The following is a 26840-nucleotide window of genomic DNA, read 5'->3' as shown; positions in this document are numbered from 1 at the left end:
GGTGACTACTGGTTCTAGTCTCATCAGTATTACCGGCTGTGTCAGGAGTCCAAAGATATTAATGGACCAGTTGTCTATGCTGGGCATGTACCACTAAATCAGTTATGCAAAGAGTCTGTGTATAAGAATTCTTTGACCTCTCTATATTTGTTGTAACCTTCACTTTGAACTTGATCTCATAATTATTCAGAAAATACTTTAATTTCTTTCCTATTCTATGTACAATAGGGTAACAGTGAACACAACTGTATGTGTGATTGCACGGATAAGAACGACCGGAGGTGCCATGAGACAACTACTTTTTTCCCCAGTATGAAAGTATTGCTGATAATTTAGGGTTGTATGCATTACATTTTATTTAGAGGAGTCAAGACAAATTTCCAGAATTTCCAAAAATGTCCTACACGTTTTAAAACTAATTTGAAACAATTCAGATGACATTTTGACTCTCATAAATATTTTTAAGATTCCAAGTTTAAAAGTGATTATCAATAAAAGACTAAAAACACTGACCCATATACATGTGAAATGACTGGTACATAAAAAAGCAATATGAATGCTGAAGAAGTGTAACCTTGAACGTGAGACATACAAAATGGATTTTGAAACCACCAATCAGAAAACCATTTAAAATAGAAATTCCACAAATATTACGTTGCCTATTTACCTTGTTACCCTCTGAAAGTCATGACTGCATATATAATTCACATTGAAAAAACAGATGGCATTACCTTTCATAATGATTCTACATTGGATTGTTCTCATGTTGAAACTCTTGATTTTCTTTTTCATCACAGCCTAAGTTGCCAGATTCTTTGGCTGAAAAAAGATCACAAGTTTTGACTCTCTTTGACATGAATGTATAATCATGTTCAACATGTCTTGTATTTCATTGTTTTTGTAATTAACACTTGGCATTGATATCTGATCAACAAGAAGGAGAGAGTAATTACATGTGCTTTCTGAACTTCTGAACGCTGCTATACTCGTGCATTAAAATGATTTTAAACTCTGACTTGAAGTGTCTTGTCTCAGGGGAACCTGTATTACTCAGCTAAAAAAAAAAAACCCCTGAAGCTTTTGGAGCATGTTCATTTTCAAACAGAACAGCAATCTCAAGCACAGGGCCAAGGCGACACTGGACCGAGTCAAAAATAAGACTCAATCTTCTCAAGTGACCCAGTCAAGGTCCTGACTTCACCCACATGAGAATCCGTGGCTCAGTGTGAAATATAGGCTCTCTGAGCAGCTTGAGCAGGCTGCGGTAAATCTGCCAACAGGAATCGGCAAATGTCTCACTTACCTAGCGTGCAAAGCTAATAAATGTCCACCTCAAAAGTAAATATGTGTACATGGATCTGAATATTTATGCAAGTAGCAAAATTCAGTTTCTATTTGCTCTTTAAAATTCACCTGGCAAATGGCTACGTTTGTGTGTGTGTGTGTGTGTGTGTGATAGGATGCCAAGGTACCGAGAGTATCCTTCCATACCATAAAGTGCAAGCTGTCATTTTCTCTGGTAATGTCTGTTTGCCTGTCATTATGATCGTAAGGTCTCTGATTTGCTTTATTCCTCTGCTTTGTCAGTCTGTGACCTTTTTTCACTCTTCCTGTGTAAGAGCTGTCAAAAGCGAGAAGAAGCAACACTCAGATGGAGTGTGGAGAAGAAAAAAAAAGGGAGAGAGATGAATTTGTGCATGTGTGAAAAACAGTGAGAGCTCAAGTGCAGTTACTTTTCTGTAGACCTCCAGTCAAGTGCAACCTACAGTTTAGATGTAAAATGAACAAATGGATACAGCTGTGTGTGAAGAGGGTTTTAGCAAAACAGAAGAGCTTATGTAATTTGTCATTTTTTCCTCTCACATACTGATGTACATTTTTTTCCCCTTTGGTGTCTTAGTCTTGTGAGCTTTGTATGCTCTCATTATGCCTAACCAGGGACACTAGAAATAGCGGTTTGAAAGAGCCATTACATGCAACAGTTCTAAAGTGACAGGGGTGCGGGTCAAGGTCACCTACTGGTGAAATATTGAAAATATCGCTAAGCTCCATCTAACAATGAATTGGATTACTCTCAACACGCAAACAATACGCAGAGATGGAGACACAAGCATGTAAAATCAGATACGGGCACATCAGAGATTGAACCAAGTCTTTATTATAGATGTTCACTATCAGTATTTTTCAATAGTTATGTAATCTTTCTTTTCTTTACCACACATCTTTTCAATACTGTGCTATATCAGTTACATTAACCACATAATAAATGGCAGAATTGTCTTCAGCATGGGTAATTATGGGCTAGTGTTTGGGATGTGCTTTCACTGAAACAGATCAAACGAGATGGCAGCTTATGCTTGGTTGAAGGGGCCAAGTGGCACTGTGCTGTTGACCAGTAATAAATTTTCCATCTTCAACAAGGTAAACGTAAGAAATGTGCAAAATGCATTACGTTACTTTATTAACATGTTTTGAATAGACGACATTTGTCTAAGTGTTGTTTAAGTTGGGTAAGTGCTTGGAAGTCAACATGTTACTAGTGCTGTTTCAAATATACGTAATTCACTAATTTACAGGCGCAATTGACCAAGACAGTTCACTCATCTCCCCATACGGCTCACAAGACCTTTTAGTTACTTTCAGCAAGAAAAATAAAACATGGCCTCTTTACACATAGACAGTATTATGAAGCTTTGACATTACAGAGAAATAATTATTTGTCCTCACAAAAAGCCATGAAAATTTTTCACAAAACAATTTTTGGACTAAAATCCCACGAGCTGAAAAAGTGCACGTACATTCATATTACTATTTACAAAGGCACTCCTAGAGTACCACATTGAGAGGTTTTGATGAGAGCATTATAATCCCTCACTCAGCCCACCAAAATATTAGGAATATTGTGGATATCTGGACAAATAATTAACATTATGTGACATCTCCACATTTGTGAACAAAGCACCATCACCTGTTGTTGGATGATCAGTGCAAAGTCTGAAATGTGTAAGGACGAATTATATTAACGACATATAACCAACTGCATCGATTATAAAAACCAACATATTATTGTAACCAGTGTCAACTTGACAGTTTCAACAGGGAAATTTTAGTATATCAGCTATAATGTGAAAAAGTCATACAAATGTTTGTATATGATTCTCAACACTGTTGAAAGAGAGGATTTGACCTAACAACATCAAAAGTGGAAACTTATCATTTAAAAGCAGACAGCAGAAAAGATGACCAACCCAACACAAACTGTCCCACCCTGTCCCCTCACACAAAACATAAAACCACACACAACAGCACATCTGATACAAAATATACAGATATTCTTAGGTTTTTTAGACATAACAAAGGTTGAAAGGTACATTTGATTGCTCTCACAGATATGTCTCACCATGATATAACAAAATGTACACCAATATATACAGGAAAGATATACAGAACAACGTGAATATACACTCATGTACAGTAGTCAATTAATTCACCACGAAAAAAAAAAAAAACCTCTTACTATGACCTCCAGCAGCACTATAAAAATAAATAAATATGCTTGGTTTTCATTCAAGAAATTTTCAATGAGTCAAATGGAAAATGTTTCTTTCGCTAATTGACATGGTCAGAGTGGCCCCAGAGTTGCAATTGCATCAGCTGATTCAGCTGAATTAAATCTCTCTCTTGTTTGAATCAATTTACAGCTATTATCACAATTGGGAGTACAGTCTCCAGAAGTCTACATTTACTTAGTGCAGAAAAACAGTAAAATAAAAAAAAAAGAGTTGTGCACTGCTCCCTCTCCAGATTGTCACAGGACTGATTACGGCTAAGTCCGTCCCGTGCAGCAAATCAGAAGGAAACACTGTCAGATTTATTGTCAGAAGTTCAAGCTTGTCAACATATGGCCCCGATTGCGATTGGATAACTGCCCCCCCCCCCCCTTCTTTTTGGTAAATGAACTGCTGGTACAATTTTTCCGACATGTCACTTCCCTAGACCAGTATTTACCAAAGTAAGATTTTTTTGTGGGCCAACCGAATGAAAACAGCTTTTGCTGCTACAAATGAGTAGTGTCAACAAGAAGATTCACTGTACAGAAAGCAGCGTGTTGGCAATTAGTATTTTCCACCTATTTGACTTAAAAAGCAAAACAAAACAACAACTACAACAACAACAACAACAACAGCAACAACAACAAAACTTTGGAAATTAAAGGCATGGTACCACAATCTAGTTTTGGATGTCTTTTAAGTTGTTATGCAAAGTAAAAGTTTTGAATTTAACAAAAATGTAATGATTTAATAACAAGCTTTGATTCCATACACAAAAAACTACTTACCCCCCCCCTCCAATGCTTGAAAAAAGGGGTTCATTGTGAGCCCATATGTTGACAAGTGTAAACTTCCTCTTTAAAGTTATTTATGAAAATAACCCGATGAGATAACCCTATGAATTATGACTTCACCTGACAATGGCTGGACTCTTACCATTCTCATCAATCACTGTCCAGGCAAAGTGGCTTCAGATCAGTCTTCCCCTCTTTATATTGATCAAAAGAATGCATTAAAGACCATACAAAAACTAAGAACATCGAGCCTATGAATTGTTTAAGTGGTGGTAAATCACGACGCATCTATAAGAGAAAGATCGCTCTTAAATGGGTAGTAAGAACTTGACCGCAAAGTTAAAAAAAACCCCCTAAGTTTAAAGATGCTTTGTTTGCATTTTCACTCCAAACACCAAACTCTTAGTCTCAGGTTTCAAATGTGCACTAAATCACAAATCATTAATCATGAAATATTATAAGAAATCTTTCTTCGGTCTCATAATAATTTAAAATAAAGAGTTTTTTTTTCTTCTGTACGGACAATCAGGTGCTAACGGAGCGATATTACTAGAACATTAATCTAAATGTTTGTTCCTGCTTGAGAGATCAAGTTTGGTCACTTTGTGTATCCTGACTTTGGATCAGCGGTGCTCTCTTTGTGCGTCCTGTTTAACCAGGTCCCACTTGTCATAGTTTTGCAAATATTTGCCGATGTCTAAAAACTGATGCTTCTCTGGAGAACGTGTCTGAATGCCTTCAATGGAAAGTTTATTTTGGATTTGAACTTAGATCATCTAGCTATCTGTCCTTTTTAATCAGTTATGTAATGGGTATTGTTGAAATGATATACATTTGTTAATTTTGTGTTTGTTGTGGAGGAACTTCAGGTCCTCCAACCAAAATAAAGTGCACTGAGTGGACGTGAGCATGTTAAGTCCACACACAGCTAATGTTGACAGTACTGATGTTGACATCTCACATCCAGGCAGTTTTGGCAGACAGTGCTTTTCAAAAGTGATATAGCTTTTATCTGGAGTTGTGTAGTGCTTTTCTGAGACTGTGTAAAGTTATAGCTCTGAGAACGTGAGAGGGACAGCTAGGAGTCACACCTCCATGCAGCTTTTCCTGTGGAAAACAATGACACACGGTGGGTGCGGTTTGGTATTGCAATATCAATTATTTCGTTTAAACGAAAAAACAAAACAAAACAAAACAAAACAAAACAAAACAAAAAACCTCTTCCAAATCAAAACATTGGCTGAATGTCAACTCCTACAAATCTAAATTTAAATATGTAATTTAAAAGTCGTTGCATATGGAACAATGTAATGGTTTTATAATTGTGTATTAACCCTCAATGGATCGTCATGGAAATATTTGTTGTTAACAGGTTTGGAGTAACAATAAATGTTACCTTCCTGTTGTCCCTCGTTGAAAGACTACATGCTAACAGGTGCTAGTCTTGAGGTTGTTACTACTGCGAACCATTGCGAAAGATACCCCCGGGCTGAAGGGAAGAACAGCCGTACGCGTGTTACGATGTGCCACAATGCATTAAAATGGTTCTTACTTTTCCCTCCTGCCGCCTCCACGGAGAACTCATTATCATGCAGTGGCGCTGCCGCTGACACGGGTTCCCCTGGGTAACACGTGTCTATTTTTAAATCTCAAGTCACTGTGACAGGAGCAGACAGAGAGAAGCTCCTCGCCACATTATCAAACACTTGGCTGCTTGCTTATCGCTGCTTAGATGAAGCTTAGAGCCATGGATGTGTTCCTGGCGTTGAACGCTTTTGGTTTGTAATATTTCACAAGGGAGCGCAGGTGAGGTTTTATACAGGGGCGGTGATGTAGAGTCCAACATTAGGCCTCAATGCATATTATGGATGCTTATAGATGACTGGCAGTGTTTGCTGGTTATCTCTCTCTGCAGCATCAATTATTTCTTTCAGGAGATAAATATCTGCCCTTTAAAAGACATATCATTCAACTTTACGTACCGTTTCAGGAGATAACCTTATTGTGCACAACACTAAACTAAAAATTCCCCCTGCCTGCATACAGCTTACCTAGACGGCAAAAAGATAAAAGGACCAGTGCTTCCAAAACATTTTTGTGCTTTCTGTACCTTCTTCAGCTCTCCTAAACTGGCTCACTCTGCATGGGCAAAACATTACCTTGGTGATACTGAAATTCTTCTTTAAAGTATCAACAAGAAACCTTGTCTAAAAACCGTTTTTTTTGCGGTTCTTTAGTGGCTGGGTGCTACTTTCTGTGCTTTTGATGACATCTTCCTTTAACTTCGTCTGGCAAAATTGTGCTATACCTCAGTTTGGCGGTTAATGAGATCAACTGACTTCTTTTTTTTTTTTTTGAATAAATAACCAACAAAGTCCTTCAACATTCTACCTGTAGGAGTGAGACTATGAAGTGTACCTTGTTTACATGTCAATTACACATACCATCATGTATGAGGACCAAACACTGTCACTGTACTTGTTGTTTGAAAACTGACTATCCAACAGCTTACTGACAGATGCATATTCCTACATGAAGAGGACTGGGTGGCTGGACCCAAACACTTTTGGTGGATGTCTGGGTAAGTTAATACTGCTCCTCTGGTCCACAGTGGCTGCTTATCTTTAATGAAGTGTCTGTACTTATCAGGTCCATTGCAAAATCCCCTCTTACATTCTTGTATCAGAGTATGGTTTGATATTTTATTCGAGACAACACATAAAAATGTAACCCATCTGGCTTTCTAGATCTCCTTCTGCCCTATGACGCTACATCTCAGTGACTCACAAATGACTACCTCCTTACAAGACAAAATAAATGACAAAAAAAAGAACAAAGACTTTAGAGACTCTTCTATAAACACTCCCTTCACAACTTCTGAGGACACTTAAAAACCCACAGCAAAACGTGTACAGTTTCAAATATTGCCGTTTTTGGAGATGCATTAACCTGAGTAAGAGTTAACACTAGAGCTGAGAGATGGAACAAGATGGCTCAGAAGATATAGCAAGAAAAACCTCCACTTTGTGCTTTGGACATGTGGCATTCTTCTCTAAACTCTGGCAGTGGTTTGGGGGGGGGGTCTTGAATAGGGTGGGAACTCGGGGGGGGGGGGGGGGGGGGGGGGTTTGGGTGATGCAGAGGCGGTGGGTGCTTGTTCTACATGACTGTGGTGAAGATATGATGAACCTAAAATGTATGGCTCTCTCTTTCTTTGTCTCACCTTTTCTTTTCTCTTCTTTTCTGTATGGCTGGGTTTGAGTTAAAGTGTAATCAGTGTTCCAGTTTCATCTGGCTCTCTCTCTCTTTCTCTCTTTCTCTCTCTCTCTCTGTCACTCCCTCTTTCTGTCCTTTATCTCCATACATGTGAACTATACTTGTGGGAGACTGGGGATCAGGATTCAGACTTTGGTGGTACTGGGTTGGTCTGGTAGCTGCTACCGTAGCCGCTGATGGAGGTGGAGTTGGTGATGAGCTCCACGGGTGAGGTGCTGCCGGGGCCCAGGTAGGCACGGTGGTTTGGCATGGGTGAAGGAGTCTCACTAGGGTTCTTGCTGAGGATGAAACGTGTTTCGTCCTCCAGGTTGGACACGTCTTTCATCATGCCCTTCCGATAAGAGACGGAGAGCTTGTTGGAGCCGTCAGGTATCAGGTTGAAGTGGCGGGCGATGAAGACGATGGGTAATGGTAACATGGCCGCAATGATGAGGGCAAAACACATGGTCAAAGCCCAGGGAGGGTAACTCTGGAAACGTTCAGTTGCCTAGAGAGAGAGAGAGAGAGAGCGAGAGAGAGACAGAGAGAGAGAGAGAGAGAGAGAGAGAGAGCGAGACAGAGAGAGAGAGAGAGAGAGAGAGAGAGAGAGAAGGAGAGAGAGGGAGAGAGAGAGAGAGAGAGAGAGCGAGAGAGAGACCGAGAGAGAGAGAGAGAGAAGGAGAGAGAGAAGGAGAGAGAGAGAGAGAGCGAGAGAGAGACAGAGAAAGAGAGAGAGCGAGAGAGAGACAGAGAGAGGGAGAGAGAGAGAAGGAGAGAGAGAGAGAGAGAGAGAGAGAGAGAGAGAGAGAGAGAGGAAGAAAGAGAGAGAGAGAGAGAGTGTTTAACTGTTTTTTTACCAGACGTAATCTTATGCAAGTACAAAAACCAAAGGAAAAAAACATAAAATATGACTTGATTGTCAAGGTTTGATCAAACAGAGAAAACAAACAGACATCACACAAACATACAAACATGCAGATCCATGTATACTACTAAATGTTAAGAATGTTAACAAGCCATGACAAAGACAAACAATAAAGGAGACAAATGAACAAAACAGAAACCGAGGAGAAAAGCACAGAAAGAGAAGAGTAAGACAGGACCTTCAATATATTATAGTTAACTTTGATTTTGCCCACACATAGTAACAATTACCATTCAAAATATTTGTGGCAGGAGGATACCTAAGAAGACTGAATAAATATAAAAATATCGCAGTTGGATAAAATATAAAAAAGCTTGTTGATGTAAACAAGACACTGACCAGGTCCTGCACCCAGGCATTGTATCCAGGTGGGCTGATGGCCATCTCTATGACGGTGGCAGAGATAAGCACTATCAGACACACAGGTGACACATACTTCCACAGGTAGAAGTAGAAGATGTAGGGCCGGAAACCCAGCATATCCTGCAAGTCCTGCATGAACCTAATCAGCACACACACACACACACACACACGCGCGCGCGCCCACACACACATGCACACACACAGGTACACACCCAGGTACACACAGATACAAATGCAGGGGAAAATATGCTGCACATCACATAATGTAACATATTTGAAGTACTAAGGAACAATGGTTTGAAGTACTAAGGAACAATGTACAGAGTCTCAGTTTCTCTCTTTCAGTGTTTTTTGTTGTCTGTGGGTTTCTTCAGCATAGTCTTACCATGCCCAGAACATAGACTTATCTACTCAAACATTACATGAGTCCACTGTGTTTGTATATAACTGACCACCCATGTGTCACTGAGATGTCTAAATCCAATATTTAATGATAAAATCCACTTCAGAACTCCCAAAGAGGAGCTAAGAGGAGCTTCTGGATCTTTCCAGTGCTAGCGTGAGTCTATGTCAGCTTTACATATGGATGTTCCGGTTCTCGTTATGATGTCCATCTCACCTTTTTGTGCCGTATATCCAGGCCACAGACACGTTCTCCAGGATGACTACGATAGTGAGGGGCAGGCCGGCAGAGTAGTCATCAAACATGGTGACAAAATAATTTCCTGAACGCTGCACGAACAGCAAGCCACAGAAGAAAGCTATGATACAGCAGCCCACTGAGAAAACACAGAGGAAACACAGTCTACTATTAACTTAATTATAAATGTTTGTCCGAAACAGAATCTGTTGGTCTAATCTGCTCTATTTATTTCGGCGTTTGGTTTGAAGATTGTATATTAAGTTCTTCCCAACAAAGCCAAGCTCAAAGATGTATCAGATGTGGTAAGATAAAATACAAAACTTTCTCAGATAGAGACAATACCCAATTTTTCCTCTATATATAAAATCCCTTTTTGTCATAGAGAAAGAGAATATTGTAACTCTAAATAGAGAGCTATTTTTAAATGTACTTCTGAACAAAGCTTCTAAATAGAACCACGGTTGCCCTGGGGGACGGCTCTAACCTGTGAGAATCTCTTTGCGGATTTTGAAGGTGTCCAGAATGGGCGTGGTTATGCCCGTCATGGTGCCAATCATGCTGCCCAGGCCCAGGTTAATGAGCATGAAGAAGAACATGACAGACCAGAAGGGAGAGGCGGGGAAATGGGTCATTGCTTCTGTGAAAGCGATGAAAGCCAACCCAGTGCCCTGTACTGACTGTAACACACACACACACACACACACACACACACACACACACACACACAGACACCGATTCATATACAGGGAAGAGCAGAGACTGTCTTTCTGCTCAGAAGATGAGCAACAGAATAACATTAAAATATCTAAGAACTGTAAGAACACTGGTATATGTCGTAAAGCTTTAACTTTACTTGAAACCATTTTGCAAAGTTGACTGAATCAAGTATAATGTTACAAACTTAATTTGCATTAATTGAGTTTCAACAAACTGAGGAGATGATATTTCATTGTTTCTGTCATTTGGATCCAACCTTGTTGAGTTCGTCCTCCAGCAGACAGGGTTCCAGACCCAGCTGAGCGAAGCTGTCCTCCTTAACTATTTTGATCACCTCGTACATCTCGGCGTAATCCGAGGATGTGATGTGGGAAAAGTTGACGTGAGGCGGGATCAGGTCGTAACTCAATACATTGGAATTCAAGTAGCCAAGGATCTTCTCTGAATTCCTGCAAAAGGCAGTGTGGACACAGGTATGTTCATATAGACAGTCACCTACACATACAAAGGATACAGTAGGAGCCTGTCTGTGAATGTCATTATTAGCTCTACCTCATTTAAAATTTGCGAATTAAAAATAATATTAGTGTACTCTGTTGCTGGACAAACCAATAAACATTTGTTACTGATATTGGCGAATTTTGTGACCAACATGCAGTCTGAGTTTTGATTGAAAAAGCATGATGCTGCAATATCTTCTTTATCATTTGTTTATTTCCAGTTTTTCTTCTAATTAAACCTAAACTTCTCACTTAATCAAAGAGATCAAGTGTTGAAAAAACAAACTGTGCGAACTGATTAGTTGTGAGAGCACTCACTCCACTACGCATTTCTCATTCATGATGTTAGCCTTGAAACCCAACACGGCAAACACCACCAGTGTGGCCAGGATGGAGGTGAGGAAGTTGATGACGGAGACTAGCACAGCATCAAAGTGACAGTTATTGTCGCTCTTGTTGTAACTGGAGAAAGCGATGACGCCGCCAAAACCCAGGCCCAGAGCAAAAAAAACCTGCGTGGCTGCCTCACGCCAAACCTGTGGTTCCAACATGATCTCCAGCTACAGGAAATACAGATAAAAATAAACCCACTGATGAAAATGATCTCCTGCTACAGGAAATACAAATGAAAATAAACTCACTGGTGAACATGATTTCTTGCTACAGGAAACACAGATAAAAATAAACCAACTGATGAGTCTACAGAGGAAGGACAAGCAGTACCACCAATCAGTGTACATATTTTGAGGACAGCGGTACTTTTCTCCAAATCAAAAAGAATCTTCCATGTTGTTTTAGACGTAAAGTGTGATTGGATCCACTGATACTACAAGTCCTTTGAGATGTTGAAAGGTAAGGTGCAGTGTTACACCTGACATAAGTTTCCAGGGACCAAAGTGTTGGTCATGACGTTTTCCCTCTATTCATTGCTACATATGGTACTACTACATAAAGGCCACCAGAGGGCAGCAGTGTTAATGAGCTCAGGCTGCCATGCAAAGCTCCTGAGACCGTTTTCTGTTTACTGTTCTCACTCCTTAATGCAACTCCGTTCATCCTAAAAGAGAAGAACTCCCCAGTGCACCCCCTCAAATGTGGAGATATCTGAGTCAGTGAAATATACGGGTCATTTGTATGAGTATGTGCATGCGTGTGTGTGTGTGATTCAATCCAACATAGGTGGCTAGTGGATATGCACAGCAGCATCTACACATTTTATCCAGAGGAAAACTGAAAGTGAAGGCTGCAGGAGTGTGTGTGTGTGTGTGTGTGTGTGTGTGTGCATGCGCTCTCCTCTCACCTTAGGTGTGAACATGTGAGCTATTCCGTCCACGGCTCCTTTAAGCATGAGGCCTCGCACCAGAAAACAGAAAAGCACCACGTATGGAAAGAGTGAGCTAAAATACATCACCTGAGAAAAGATCGACACAGGAACACCCTCTGTTATCCCAGTAACACAAACACAGATCAAATAATTAAGTGAGCATAAATAGCGTAGAAGTTTCCATGCGTGAAATCTCCGCTTTTGATTTACGACATGTTGTGAACTGCGCACCTTTCCGGAGGACTGGATGCCTTTGATCACAGCCATACCCACAATTATCCAAGCAGCTAACAGGGAAAGGGTCATCCTCCAGTTGAGACCACCGCTGTCTGCGATCGTACTGGTGATGTTCAGGGTCTCACGATACCAGAAATAGGTGGTCGCTGAACTCTTTTCACATTCAGGCTCCACAACTGCCAGAGTGGTGAGGAGAAAGAGAGAAAACCGCCGCATTGAGAATTGCTTCACCTCTTTTGCTTTACTGTTTACCTCCCTGTTGAATGAGGTGGGAAAGAAAAGTGCATCTTTGGGGCTATATTCTGCTGGTCCCCTTAGAAAACATGGACTGTGTTATGAAGGTGGAGGTGCTTATTCAATGGTGCATCCACTGTGATTGGGCTGAAAATCTGTTCATATACATCTTTTCCTCTTGTAGTTATCTACATGAGGATTAGAACTGACTGACAAGAATGCCAGTCCATTAACCCTAAGGGAAAAGAGACTGCTTCAAAAAGCGTTGTCAGTCAGATGTTAGAATTTGTCTACGCATATATTAAGCAAAGGAGAACAAAAGGTGAATCTAACTAAGGGTCATAGGCTCTGCCTTGAACAATTATGATGTTCCAGGGGGACTGTCAGGAGGGCATTCTGAGAACTCTCTACTCCGTGTGGCTCTTTTCCAGTTAAGCATTAACAACCTGGTGGTGCTTACTTAAAGCATCAAGCCTCAGCGAAAAACAATGCTAACCCAGGAGGGCTACCCTATTCGGGGTCACTAGTCAGCATTGTACCTTGTTTGGGATTACTAGTCAGCAATAATACAGATACGAGTACAATAGACACAAGAACACAAATCACTGGCCTCACTGTCTACAGATATGAACAAACACACCACTGAACAGTTTTGAAGAGATTTTCAAAAACTTCTTTTGGAGTTTCAGACAGTGAACATATGGGTTGTGTGAGTTTGTATGAGTGTAAACTCAACCATGCTGTATTGCTAAATGTTGGGACATTTAAGGTGCAGGTAACCCCTGTCTTTATTGTCACATAACTGAGTCCAGTCAACACAGAACATCAGACGTCTCTATTCACAGCCTCTCCACCATCTGTACAACATGAGTCATGAAAGATCAAAGCACACACAGTGAGCACAATGATAGGGAATGTGAAAGAACAAACCTCCCTCCATCACTCTGTCTAAATTGCACCTCAATTTTGTGCATTGAAAAGACATAGCTTGCTATTCATAGCCTGTTTAAATGAAGAGAGATTCGGTGAATGACTCAGTAAAGCGACACACTTACTGGCCTGGCTTCCATTTCGTCTGACAGGACATTCGCTCCACGGCAGAGGGTACTGAAAGGACTGGAAAAAGTAAAAGATGCTCCATCCGATAATGACGTTATAGTACAGACCCACAAAGCCACACACCTAAAGTGAAAAAAAAACACAGGCATTTTTCTTCAAAAAACAAAGAATGGCCATGTTTAAGTACTTATTGGCAACAAGCCAATCTCACTCATTCTAACAACTTATTTACGAGACAAAACACCTGTGAAACAAACATTTTACAGCAACAATGCATACATTTTAAATTTGCACAGGAGAGAAGTAAAATGAAAATTATGAATCCCTTGCTAATTCAGTAACAAATATAGTCACATGTAAAATGCTAAGACGATGTTTCTCAACCTATCTGAGCACCCAGAGTGTTAATGGCCACTGGCTATGTCTGGGGTCCACAGTCAGGGCCATGAATTATTGAAGGGCATTCTTTCAGCGTCATGGACCAGTCTTCTCTGTCAGGGGTATTTATAGCAGCTCAGCTGGTCTCTGCTGCCACAGCTAGTCCCCGTGTTCTGCTCCGGGACTTAACTGACAGAATCCACAGCTCACCACCCACAGGGCAGACAAGGACAATGACCATGCTACTGATGCAGTACTGGCTTGTCTTTCTTTGGGCGCGGTCTAGACCTGAGCTGCAACGATCCCCAAGGAGCCAGTATTTCATCTGATTTATACTGCATTACACGGTTATGTGATCATTATATGATTTATACCGTTTCCGACATTGGCGCAGACATCGGCGCAGAGCGTTATTTGTTTGTTAGCCGCTAAAAGTGCTATTAGCAAAGAAGTGTGGACACCCAGGTGCCTTTAAATCAAATGTTTAATGTAAGACATAAATCTGGGGACCGTTCCAGGCTCCGGGCATGTGACAAATCAGCATCTCAGTCAGTACAAAGTGCACACAGCACTTTACCTGCTCCTAAAATACTCTGGCAGCAGGACAGTTCATCAGAGCTTTACGGCTTTGTTGACGTCAAGCCATTTACTTTCAAGTCAGGACGTTTAGCACTGAATTCAACGTAAAGTTTGCGGGAAGGACAGAGGTCTGTGGTTGCACAAGCGTCATCAAAACGCTGAAGCACCAACAGAGGGCTAGCAAAAAGATGAGCAAGGCTTCACTCATTTGGATGGATCTGTTGCATTGACCCTCACAGACAACACATGACATTCCCATCTCCTCCAGCAGCTGGAGAGATGTCAGACACCGAACACGACTTGACATCAGTCAGACAGTGATGGGCTATTGTTGTTTTCTGTGCAGTGGCATAACCAAGTGCACTGTGACTCATTTGGGTCACTGCGTCAGGTGCTGATGTTGGCTGCTCTAGGAAGCTCTCCCATCTATGCTCTGTGCCTAAGAAATTTGACACAAACAAAACTGCTTCTTCCAACATGGATTCTTTCTACTCTCGCTTTTGTCGAACAGCGTGGAATCTGAATCAGAAAAGTGAACAGTGTGAACAGATGCAAGTGTGAGCAATGTGAACTGCTGAAAAATGTGAGCAATGTGAACTAATGTAAACATTTTTAACTAATATACATTTTCATGAGTTCTGAGGTGCTGTAGCAGATGAAATGGTACACCACAGAAAGTAATTTCAAATGTTTAACAAATGAGGAGTGAACTGAATCAGTATACTGAATGTCTGTTGCCAGGTGTTTCCACATTTTGAAGCTGAACCCCTTGCTACTGACCATTAAACTAGACACTCCAATTCCACCCAGGCGAGGGTAAACATAGTTCCAGACTCCGATGCTCCCTCGACGGATCCGTTGTCCCACTGCCAGCTCCAAGAAGAAGAGTGGGATGCCAATGAGGATGAGGAGGATAAAGTACGGGACAAGGTAAGCACCTGAGAAAAGGACAACGCATGTTATCTACAAAGAAAACAAGGCCAACATTCAGAATGTACCTACTGTCAAAAAGAACACTGCTTAAACATTTTTGCAAATTCTTTAAATAGCTCAGTAGAAATATTACAACAGGCATACCCCACTATATCAAAGCAGTCAGCAAAAATGTTTCCCTTTAGAATATTTTGAGAATGTTTAATAAAATTCTTAAATGCTTGGTGGCGATTAAAATCTAAAATGTAAGATGTGTGCGGGGTATATCTCCTTAACCTTTTAAAATCAACATCACCCAAACCAAACAAAAAAACTTCAACAGCTTTTTCATACAACTTATACACACTTTCCTCGAACCTGTAATGTGCTGTTTTTGGGCATATTGTATATGATTTCGGTTCTTACATACACGCAAGGCGGTGCAGTGAGGCATGTGTATTTAAGTCATGAGACCGCGCTGTTGGGTGCACCTGTTCGTTTACGCCTAATTACAACCTGCCCATGCTGTGGCACAAACGAAACGAGCACCACATACAGTGGAACAGCCACGTCAAGGCCGGGGAGTGACGTCATCAGGGCTCTATGGAGACAGGAGGCCCTTAGCCGGCCCTTGATGTTCATTCGTTCTGCCCCCTCCCTCTTTCCCTCCCTCTCAAGACACACTGTTCAAAACCAGAGTTCAAATCAAATATGACAGCAGTGCAGACGAGCACGTATGAAACCCGTTGGAGGGAACTGTTCAGTTCTGTCGTGAAGTTACGCAGCACAATCACATCTAAAGATAGAATCGCGGTGAATCTTTCCTTCATTCTTGCGTTGGGGAGGGGTGACAGAGATTTCTGATATGGGTTTTGATTACGAAGCTCTGTTGCTATTGGACAAAACGCTATCCCTCTGTGAGGCCTTTTGTTTGGGCTATTTATGAGGGCTGTTAATGAAAGGGAAATTACAGGATTCATTCTCGGGAGGAGAGGAGGCAGGAAAGGGGGGGGGGGGCGGGTAGAGTGACGGAAATAAGGCCAGCTGGGATATCAAGGAGAGAGCGGTGACTCCATAGTTACCAGACGAGAACTTGAAGAACTGCGACACTACCGTCTCGCGTCTCATTCACAGACCCCACACGCTCAGACATGCATAAACGCGTGATTCAAACGTGTGACACATCAAAACACTTCACATCTGTATGAAGAAACTCATCCATATGTATTCATTTTCACATTTTTGCTGGATAAAAGCTGAAGTGGAGGAGAGCTGTCACTGGTGCATGACTAATAAAATCATAACCATTTCTCAGCGCTATAGGCATAATGTAGTCTCTTGAATATCTGATTCAAGACAGCTTTCATAGTTGGAGAACGGATTGTGCTGGAAGAGAACAAGGATAGTTACGTAAAAAGGAGTAGATGAAATTTCCACTCTAGTTCCAGTCCAAACCATTCCTGGTAACAAGGAGCCAAGAACAAACTGAGGTGTAAAAAGTTAACTACTGTTTTCAGTTGCTGGTTAATATATGAGAGAAACTACACACAGGGAAATGTAGCATTGGAGTCAGGCTCTTGTCTTGTCTTAAGTATGCTCACTCTGCAAAATACACACAGAAGACTTTTTAGTCCTTGCAAATAAGATGTAGTTTCTGGGCGGAAGAATCACCTCAGAGACCAAATAATGATGTGTCGTGGAAAGTCATGCCTTGTTTCCACGGTAATGATACTTAATTGCTGATCAATGCTGAACTAAACATATTCTCCCTTGCAAAATGATCCTCACAGGCTTCCATAGTGGATGCTCTACAAAATAAGACTATAATATATCCCAGTGGGCGCCAGGGACAGAAGAGCATGACAAAGCAGACAAGAACAATACCAGCGAAGAAATCTATGCAGCAATAACGATAAATGAAACCCTCTATGACCTTGACTGACCTCTTCATAAACTGCAGGTATCTTTCATTGCCCTAAGTATCAAACAGTGGGTTCAGAGAGACTGCACTGGCTAAAGCACTTAATAACCCAAGCCTGTAATACATCAAACTGAAGGGACAAACCAAGCTTGAACTGCACAATGAATCTTTCCAAACACAGATGGAGAATTTAGATGTTCAGCAGCAAAAGAATAATAATCATTCATTTATTCACTCCATATCTCTCACAAGCCCAGCACTGACAAAACTCAGGTTGGATGGTATGGAAACCAAAACCAACACAGTCTTCAGTCAACATTTAGAACAAAAAATTATTTCTTTATTTGCAGGTGTCACACAAGGGCATATACGCCACAGAGCATGTGTCTGATAATGTTGTTATTTACATTACGATTCTGACAGAGAATATCTCATTTATATAGCGCTTTGCAATATCTCAGTCATGTGGTTTAATGAACATCTTTGCTAGTAAAAACCATCAAATTAACAGTAAACAGCTACCTCACTAAGTATATGACCAAAACAACAATTGTTTCTTAAAACACAACTGGATGCACAGTAGCTGCGTAGCAAAGATATGTACAAAGTTAAATTTATGTATCATGGCAACAGTCATAAGTGCAGCTCCAATAACGAGTCACTCACCTCCACCGTTCTTCTGGCAAAGGTAGGGGAAGCGCCAAACGTTGCCCAAACCCACTGAGAAGCCCACCTGAGCCAGGATGTACTCGACCTTACTGTTCCAGGCTGGTCGTCCGTCCTCCAGGTCAGGGGAGACGTCTGGCTGGGTGCCCTTAGGTGCCGGGGTTCCCCCAGCTGCGTTCATGCTCATTTGACTGCTCTTGTAGTCCATGGGCGCCTCCAGGGCCAGCAGGTCAGCCACCGACTCTGTGACGTGGTCATGGCTTTGTTCGCGCTGGGTCACTTTACTGCTCTTGGGCATGGCCGGTTATTGCGGCAGACTGGCGATATAAGACTGGTGATATGTGAGAGAGAAAGTGTAATATCACACCGTCCCCAAGGCTCGGGAGGTGGTAGAGATGCTGTTGGAGCTTGTTGCTGTAAAAGAATCACAGACAGAAAAAAGACAGATTAGCATCGCAGAGTTTAAGCATAATTTTATATGATCATCAATGTAAATTGATTTTTCCAGTCAAAGTTTTACACAGCAGTTGGTTGGAAGGCCAATTCTCAGTGCTACCATGGCATCATACAGCTTCAAGTTCATTACAGGACTGTAATATTCAGCTCCTCTGGATCATGTGAAACTGTGTGTGGATCTAACTAAGTAAAGCCTATTAGCAAATCTTAATATTCCTGAGGATGATGGTCAGTAGCCTTTTTTTTATTTTAAGAGAAGCACCAGTTTACTCCACAGATGGTGGGAAAATCTGTGTAAGTCACTTGCTTAGCAGCCCCTGTGCTTCACATTGTCCTGAAAATAGCACAGGATTTTCAGTTCAAAGAGGAAACTTTATATATCCAAAAAAATATATATATACTTAAACACTAGAATCATCCAGATTTGGAGATCATCTAGAATGATGCTGTTTTTTTCTTGCTTTTATGTCAATAGCGGTGTAATGATAAACAAAACTACACCAGTTTCTATATTTTGTTCTGTGCAGACAGATATGCATGTCTGGAAAAATGAAAATCGGCCAGAAAACTGGATTCTTTAGCTTAAGCCACTTCTTATGACTTGGTTCTAGGCAGCCGATCCATTCAGCCACCACTTCTGCACGCACGTTACATTCCAAAGTAACTCCAATCCGCTCAGGTCGCCAAATGCTGAGGCCATGTTTCAACCTTTTCATAGTCATTCAGCCAAGTGCATTCCTCAGGCACAAATTACATTCAAAATGCAATCCAAGGTAATATCGGACGATGCTGTACATAATAACAATGGTAAATATAATCTAAACAACAAAAACACTGAGCATTCATTTTTGTTGTTGCCAGTAGAGGGTATGATGGAGAATTCACACTGAACTTGGGCCTATAACAATCAAATCGCTTTCACGCCAAATGCTTAGTCAGCTTTATTTGTCATGCATTAAAGCGAGGGGGGGATGATCACTAATTACAGGGTCGAAAATGACAGAGTGACTCAGCTGTTTCAGAAGAGATCACAGCTGACAGGAGTAGCCAACTAACCTATCTTGGAAGCTTGTCACTTCAGCCCCTTTTGTAATAATTAGCCATATCAGTTGGATTAATGTGCATTTCTAATATTCACTGTCAATAAAGTAATATGCCATTGAGGCAGTCGACTAGTTCTCTCTTCCAATATCATCACCATGTCAGGGACTTTAATTAAAATCCTACCGAACACCACACAACATAAAGGATCAGTGGAGAATTCTGGTCGCAGCTTGGCATTTTACAAGAGTGACACCACAACACTCTCCAGGACTACATAACCCGATGATCGCACAATCTCAGTTTTTAGGTGTCAGTTGTTCAGGGAATGCACTGGTTTTATTTCGATGGGTTGCTAAGCAATGGATTTGAACACTTCCCTGATTAGTGTGAAGCCTTTTGGCCACTCCTCTCACTCTGTGGTTGATTGACATATCCTTAATATCATGTTCAGGCCACAAGATGTACACCCTCCCCTTTCCATCTATTAAAAACAAATAGCAACAAGATCCTTCAGGATGAGCAAGGCTGGAGGACTAATAACAGAAGCATGTTAGGGCTAATTAAGTTATAGTGTACCTCCAAATGTTGCTACCACGACCACAGTTCTTTTTTATTAGAGCGACAATAACCATTTATCTTTATGGGGAGACCTCTTACATGACTGATGCGTGTTTGTTTCTTACCATGAACACGTGGATCATGCGAAGACAAATCGATGACTATGAGGGTGAGCAAGACACGGACATCGCATCACGTATCGCAGCATCCTCAAGGTCAAATAGACGCGCCAATGTTGCATTCAAAAACCATAAAACGAAATACAAAACAGGGTTCCCCGTGCGATCATTACACCTTAATTACCAGTGTTGTATTCTAAGGGATTTAGAAGAATCATTTAGAGTCTTCTACTACAGAAGCTAAGGAAAACGACAGAGGATGAAGTCGTGTTCGTTTTAGTAGAAAACAACCTAATTTACAATCAATATGATACCAGCGTGTAAATTGCGTAACAATTCCGGTTTTTATCATGGTGGGAAAAACTGTATAATATGCAGATGGTATGGCAAAAACGGTTAAGAATTTTGCAGTCAATCAACTGGCACTCAGTACACGGAAAGTCATTTTGCCTACCTTGATGAGATTCCAACGTGTAATATTTGTATGTAAGGACACACACACAACCGAGAGGCAGTAAAATTCCTAAGAAGAAATGATCACACGGTCCGCGTAAAATGTGTCTTCATTCAAGCACTTGCTTGCCTGGCTTACGCGCTCACTACTGGACCTGTCAAGCGATGCGCAGTGTGAGCTACAGCGCCTGACGCAAAATGCCCCCAGGATACAATGACACCTAGTTTTCTACCAAAAATAGTAACTTTAACATCACACATCTCGGTAAAAGAACTGTCGCATGTGATTAAAGATTTCCCCCAATCATACTGTTGGTTGTTCTTTGTGTCATTCTATAGGCTGGGCGCCGTAACGACTTTCTTGGAGTCACGATTTTAGGGGAGCGACTTACTATTTGCGCGCATGAGTCACCCACGCGCTCGTACGTCAGCAAGTGTAACACGGGTACTACGGAAGAATTCTGAGGGGACTGGCACATCATATATGATCAAGAGACCTGATTTCTTGACACTACACATTACTCTGTCATGTATTAATGGTGTAGTCTGTTATGTTGCAATGAGAAAAAAAATATTAGCAGGTGGTATCATAGCTAGTGCATGTAATTTCCTAATCACACATACCTTATTAAAGATCAGGGAATTAACGTTTTTTTTTTTTTTTTGGAGCTTAAGTCAGATGTACTGAGAACTATCTTTAGCCTAGCAGAATTAGAAATTTCATTGTCAAAACTGAGTTTTGAATTATTCAAGGGGCATTGTTCCAGAGTTTCATTAGCCCTTCAATAGTGACCTTGTAGCTGACAATGGTCATTTGATCTCTTCTGTTATTTATCTCCAGTGCTGGGAAAAAAAAGCCTCTGTTGATTGTGAGGTAATGAAAACATATTTTGTAGAAACAAGTTAATGAAGATGTCTTCGCGGAAATTCACACGAAGTTCTTTGACGTCTAATACATTACGCAGAGGCACTCAAATAAATCACGCTGTATCCGGCAGACTATTTCTTTATGCCTCCAGAAGCCTTTTTCTTCTTGACAGCAGTGATTTATCCTGGCCTTGGCTCTATCTAGTCCTTTTGTCTTGGGTCTTTTTCTAGTTCTGCAGTGACGCTATGGACTGCTATCAGAGAAAAATGATTTTCGTTCGGAGGGTAGGTGTTGCTAAGTGACATGTCTATTGAACCTGGCCTTAAGTCTCATTCTCCACAAGCAGCTATGTTTGAATATTTGTCACTTTTGCATCATAGTCCTTTTTTTTCTACGTGAAGTGTTAATTTACAACACATTTACAAAAGAGTCATTGAGAGATAGAGATAGAGGGTAAAAGATTGTGCAGCAAAGATCAACGTCAAGTGAAAGATGGGTTCTGACCAGATAATATTCTTAAATAGGATTGTGAACTGAATAAGCTACTTTTCTTCATAGTCACAACAGTAAGTGTTAAACAAATGGCCCAATGGAAGCAATGTGTGTCCTTCACATGCACTTGCTGCCCACGGTAATGTTCCTCTATGAGACCATGGAAGACAAATATGATTATTCATATAACAAACTTGGCTGGTAAATTGCATTTATTTGCTGCTGGCCCAGTAAAAGGAAGCTCTGATCATCTGCTAAAATGAGGTTTTTTATAGTTACTGATAAGTCATTCCTCAATGACCCAAAGGACAAACAGCTTTGAATGGTTGAGCTGATAGAGTGAAATGTTGATTGAAAAGCTCTGTGCTAGTCATTTAAGGTTTTGCTGAATGGGAGGTGTGTGTAAGTGCATGTACACAGGGATGGATTATTCTCGAGACACTTCATCCCTCGGGTGGGAGACCAGCATTCATAACACGGCTGCTCTCCTGTTGCTCCAGTGCAAACCCTGTGGCAATTAACATGGAGTTAACAAGCAAGGGGTGAGTGTGTGTGTGTGTGTGTGTGTGTGTGTGTGTGTGTGTGTGTGTGTGTGTGTGTGTGCGTGTGTGTGTGTGTGTGTGAGTGTATGTGTGATTCAGTCCAACATAGGTAGCTAGTGGATAAGCACAACATAATATTCATATAATAATAACATTTCACAGAGAGAACTGAAAGTGAAGGTTGGTATTTGCACATAGAATTAGTAAGTAGAATTGTGAAACAGAAGTAAGAGTACGAGCTCTGTCATTTATAATGCAACATTGCAAATAAAAGTCAGCCAATTTTAATGATGTCTATATTTTACAGTGCAGTGCCACAAGTCATATGATGACAAACTTAAATTTCTCAACCCCCCCCCCCCCCCTCCTTTTTTCTTTTTTTACTGTATGACACCTACAAATTTTTAGGAGGAAGAACATGCTGCCGTAGCAGATGCGTGTGTTTTGTGTGAGACAGCGATGCTACAGAGTGTTCTGCTAACTCTAACGCTGAAAATAGCTGTGACTAAGCCATCCAGCGTTCCCCGTTTTCTTCTGTTAAAACCTAGCCGACAGCTCAATAGAGCATCCTCTGCCTGCAGGGTATGCTGGGCCAGCGCTTTCCGAGAATCACAAGGCAAAGTCTGACTAGGAGAGCACAATGGAAAGAAGCTCCCCGCTTTCCATGCAGTCTCTCATGTGACTCACCTAGCAAAAGGCCCCTACTGCTGGGATCTGTTGCTATAGCAACAGCAGATCATATGATTGTTACTCATTCCACCCCCCACCCCCCCCCCCCCCCACCCCCCCTTGCCACCTTCTGCCATGAATGGGCTAAATTTTATGATATGTATGTGACCAGATTTTACAGAATATTGTAGGACGTGATCACCCTGAGGACCTTGTAAAAAATATTTCATTACGAATAAATAATAAATTTCCTAATCTTCAAAAAAAAGAAAAAAACACGATTCAATCCTCCCTTCGGCAAATTTATATTTTAATTTGATTACATTTTATTCCAACTACAACTAAATTCTTTGAGGGGTTAGGCGTAAATGCGGCACATACGTATTGCATTAAAATACACTGAGGAAACACAGTGCTGTTTTTCTGTTTTTCACACTACACAGTGAAGCAGATATCTGTCCCAGTGGAACCTTTAATTATTTAGAGATTGCTTACGCCACTTTGACCTTGAGCGTGACTCATTTCTGTTGATGGGATGTTTTGAGGAGCAGCAATATGAATCCATCAAATCACAACTCCCTCAGTAAGCTGCTGCTGCTGCTGCTGCTGCTACTGCTTTCGCTGCCACTGTGTCTCTCTGTCAAAGCCGGCAAAGAGCAGCCGGATGGCCACACAGGCTGTTATGGCTGTATGTACATTTGGGTTAAGGGCGTTTCAGTGAGAGGAGAATATCAAGTGACACTCCCCTCAGAAACATTCTGTGATGATGGGGTAGGACCAGCTTTTTGAAGCTAAACCAGTTTTTCTGTAAAAGTCACTGTAAAATACTGTAAAAGTCACTGTCTTCAAAAGCATTTTGTGCATTTACGTTCACCTAAAAATTCCCTGACGTTCTGTAGAAGGGAAGGAGCCACATCCTTCATGATGCGTTTCTGCGATTTATCAATATATGACTGTCACACAATCACACCCCTCAATGCACATGGCTATTGTGAAATCACCGCTATCAGCGCAATATTCTTTCATGTGAAGAAGACCTCAGTGTCTCATTCTGTTTCTAAAACACACACCCACACAGGCTACTCTCTGAATGACAGATCTCTCTCTTCTCACGTCCACTAATCTGTCGGCTTGATCACAGCACATGGTGCCATAAATGTGTTGTATTACGCCTGTGGGGCTGACGCCCTCCGAATGGTAACGCTCAAATGTACGCCTGGTCCATTTAAGATGCTGACACTACTGATGAATTGTAAATTAATCACCGTCAATGTCAAAGCTGTGACCGTTTAGCGTAAATGGAGGTTCCTGTAGCAGCCGAGCACTGATAAAGCCATCACCTCGTGCACAGGCTGAGACTGAGGGAGCGTGAAAGGGAGAATGGCCTTTCCTGCCGAAGGTAGTAGAGCCTAGAGAAATTTACAGCCGCAGACGTGAACTCCAACGGCAAAAAGAACGTTTTAATATCGACCGCTTGCCGTTTCTATCTAAAATGTGTTACATACATCCTTTCAAAATATTTCACTTCCATCAATTATCAGACAGTTAGCAGCAGTTCCGTCTCTTCCAGGGAGCTTAATTGCATGGTTTCACCTTGATGGAATAGAAAATTGCTGAAGTCTGGCCAAGCTGTAATATGTTATAATGAGAGATGTGATTCAGAGCGATCTTCCCCTCTGAGTTTCTCTCTGATCCTTCATATCAACCCCGTTCTCCATTAGGGCTCTTGTTTACTTACGCACTCATGCGGCTCAGGTGCTGACGCAAGTGGGGTGGAGGATCCGTGAATCATCCACAAACAGCTCTCCTGGTTAAGCTCTCTGACGACAAACACCAGTCACAGAATTCAAAGTCTTTTCTTTATATGTAAAACAACACAGACAGTTGCTTTCTTTTCAAACAGTAGGCCTTGACTGATGAATACTTCTCTGTTGTTACTGGTTTTTTATGCTTACTTTAAATTTGTTTTAATTTTTCAGGGAAAATCTGAACAATTTTATATCATGGTTGCTGACTAATATACTTTTGTTAATAGACCTGTAATTAGACTTTGAAAAGAAAATAGAAACAGAATGAGATTTTTTGGTACTCTTTCATTTATAATTTGGAAAATCTTTTAAACATTCAGATACGCTAATTTAAAATATCTACTCTGCATAGCTGTATTTTTCATATATCTGTAAAATGAGCTACTTGATAATAGCTACGAGCTATTTTCTCAGCTTGCATTCTGTTTTTCTTTATTGTTTAGCTATGTGCCCAAACAACAACTGATATGAAGGCAGACAGACTGAAGGAATGGATTCATAGATGGGGTCTTCTTTTGTATTCAGCATGCTTTCCTCTGCTAATTATGTCACTGGTCTGTGTTCACACAGGACGTCTCATTAACACTCTGAAAATGGCTCCTCTGATCTCCCTGAGGAGGTAAGAATGGCATCTTTGTCAGAATGTGACCTTGAAGGTGGCAAGTGTGGCTAAATCTATTAAATTCCTGAGACCTGGGGGTATTGTCAGAGGAGAGTCTGTTCAGTTATCACCTCTAAGAGCTTTAGTAAGCCAGACTCAGCCAAACTTATGGCTCAAGGTAAACTTAAGGGAGGTCTGACAGAGGCAAAACAATCATGTCTTGACCGAAGTGTGTCAGCTAAAAGTCATGCTGACAGATACTGATGGTTAGAAGGCTGTCTTTGCAGCTTTAAGGCACCCCTTCTCTCTGGATCAATAAACACCCACAGTGGCATAGTGATTGCCCTACAGGTGCCTTCTGTGACAAGAAGATTCTTCTGGTCTGAGATAAAACAACGAGAAGCAAAAACAACATGAAGCCATGATGGCTTTGAGGTCATTTGGTCTAACTGAATCTTGCTTAGTGGTGCCAAATATTTCTATAGTTGAATACCTCTGCTCTTGTCGAATATCATATACCGGTATGTTGATGCAATAAAATAGATGCATTCAGAATCAACATAAACATGGAACGTAAACATAAACCAATACTATTAGTCTACTTTGAAAAGGATTTAGAGTAATTCTGAGAATTATAAAGATGAAAAAAGAAGAGAGAATAACATGGAGACAAAAACAAAGAGAGAGAGAGAGAGGTAAAGATAGATTAGATAAGATGGCAGAAATGGAGGTAGAGAAATCAGTGTCTCTTGCTATAATGAACTGAGAGGTGACAGTCTTTTGCTGTCACCATAGGAACTGGTCTGTAAACCCAGCCATCTAATCTGTGATGATGTGCCAGTCTCAGCCACTGTGTTGAGGATAAACTGACTCCTCGGCTCAGAGTCTCAGGCAGAGGGGATGTGGGGTGGGGTGGAGTGGAGGGGGGGTGGCGGGGGCCGCGTGAGTATGGTGGTAGATGAGCTGTAAACACAGCACTACTGATTTTTTTTATGTATATGCATCATCTAACAAGTTAAATCATCCACAGCTGAGAAGACAATTACTATGATTTAATTAGCACAAAAAACTGGGTTAGCCCTTGGCTGACTGATTGACTGATTGACTGATTGCATGATTGCTTGCTTGCTTGCTTGATTGATTGATTGATTGATTGATTGATTGAACTCTGT

The 26840-nt window shown here is 41.1% G+C and overlaps 1 protein-coding gene across 1 annotated transcript; it reads right to left on the bottom strand.

Moving 5' to 3' along the window:
* Positions 1 to 7739: 7739 nt before the first annotated feature.
* slc6a17 (solute carrier family 6 member 17) lies at positions 7740 to 18356 on the bottom strand. The gene is made up of 11 exons (XM_030784032.1): positions 18059 to 18356; positions 15340 to 15497; positions 13599 to 13725; positions 12304 to 12485; positions 12049 to 12159; positions 11067 to 11308; positions 10505 to 10697; positions 10016 to 10208; positions 9508 to 9667; positions 8865 to 9027; positions 7740 to 8108 (listed from the first exon to the last, which is right to left on the bottom strand). Exons 1-11 carry the CDS (start codon positions 18354 to 18356, stop codon positions 7740 to 7742), a joined length of 2196 nt encoding a protein of 731 aa, XP_030639892.1.
* Between the last annotated feature and the right edge of the window lie 8484 nt (positions 18357 to 26840).

This window comes from Chanos chanos, chromosome 9 (genome assembly GCF_902362185.1).
Source record: "Chanos chanos chromosome 9, fChaCha1.1, whole genome shotgun sequence".
In the NCBI taxonomy this organism is placed as follows: Eukaryota; Metazoa; Chordata; class Actinopteri; order Gonorynchiformes; family Chanidae; genus Chanos; species Chanos chanos.
The sequence above is the reverse complement of the archived record's forward strand: the minus strand, read 5'-3'. Positions and strand labels throughout refer to the sequence as shown.

Coding starts and splice junctions, on each gene's coding strand:
- slc6a17 (XM_030784032.1), bottom strand. CDS start 18,356: ATGCCCAAGAGCAGTAAAGTGACCCAGCGCGAACAAAGCCATGACCAC. Junction 12,486..13,598: donor ACGAAATGGAAGCCAGGCCA/GTAAGTGTGTCG, acceptor CCACTCTGGCAG/TTGTGGAGCCTGAATGTGAA. Junction 9,668..10,015: donor CCGCAAAGAGATTCTCACAG/GTTAGAGCCGTC, acceptor GTGTTTTCTCAG/TGGGCTGCTGTATCATAGCT.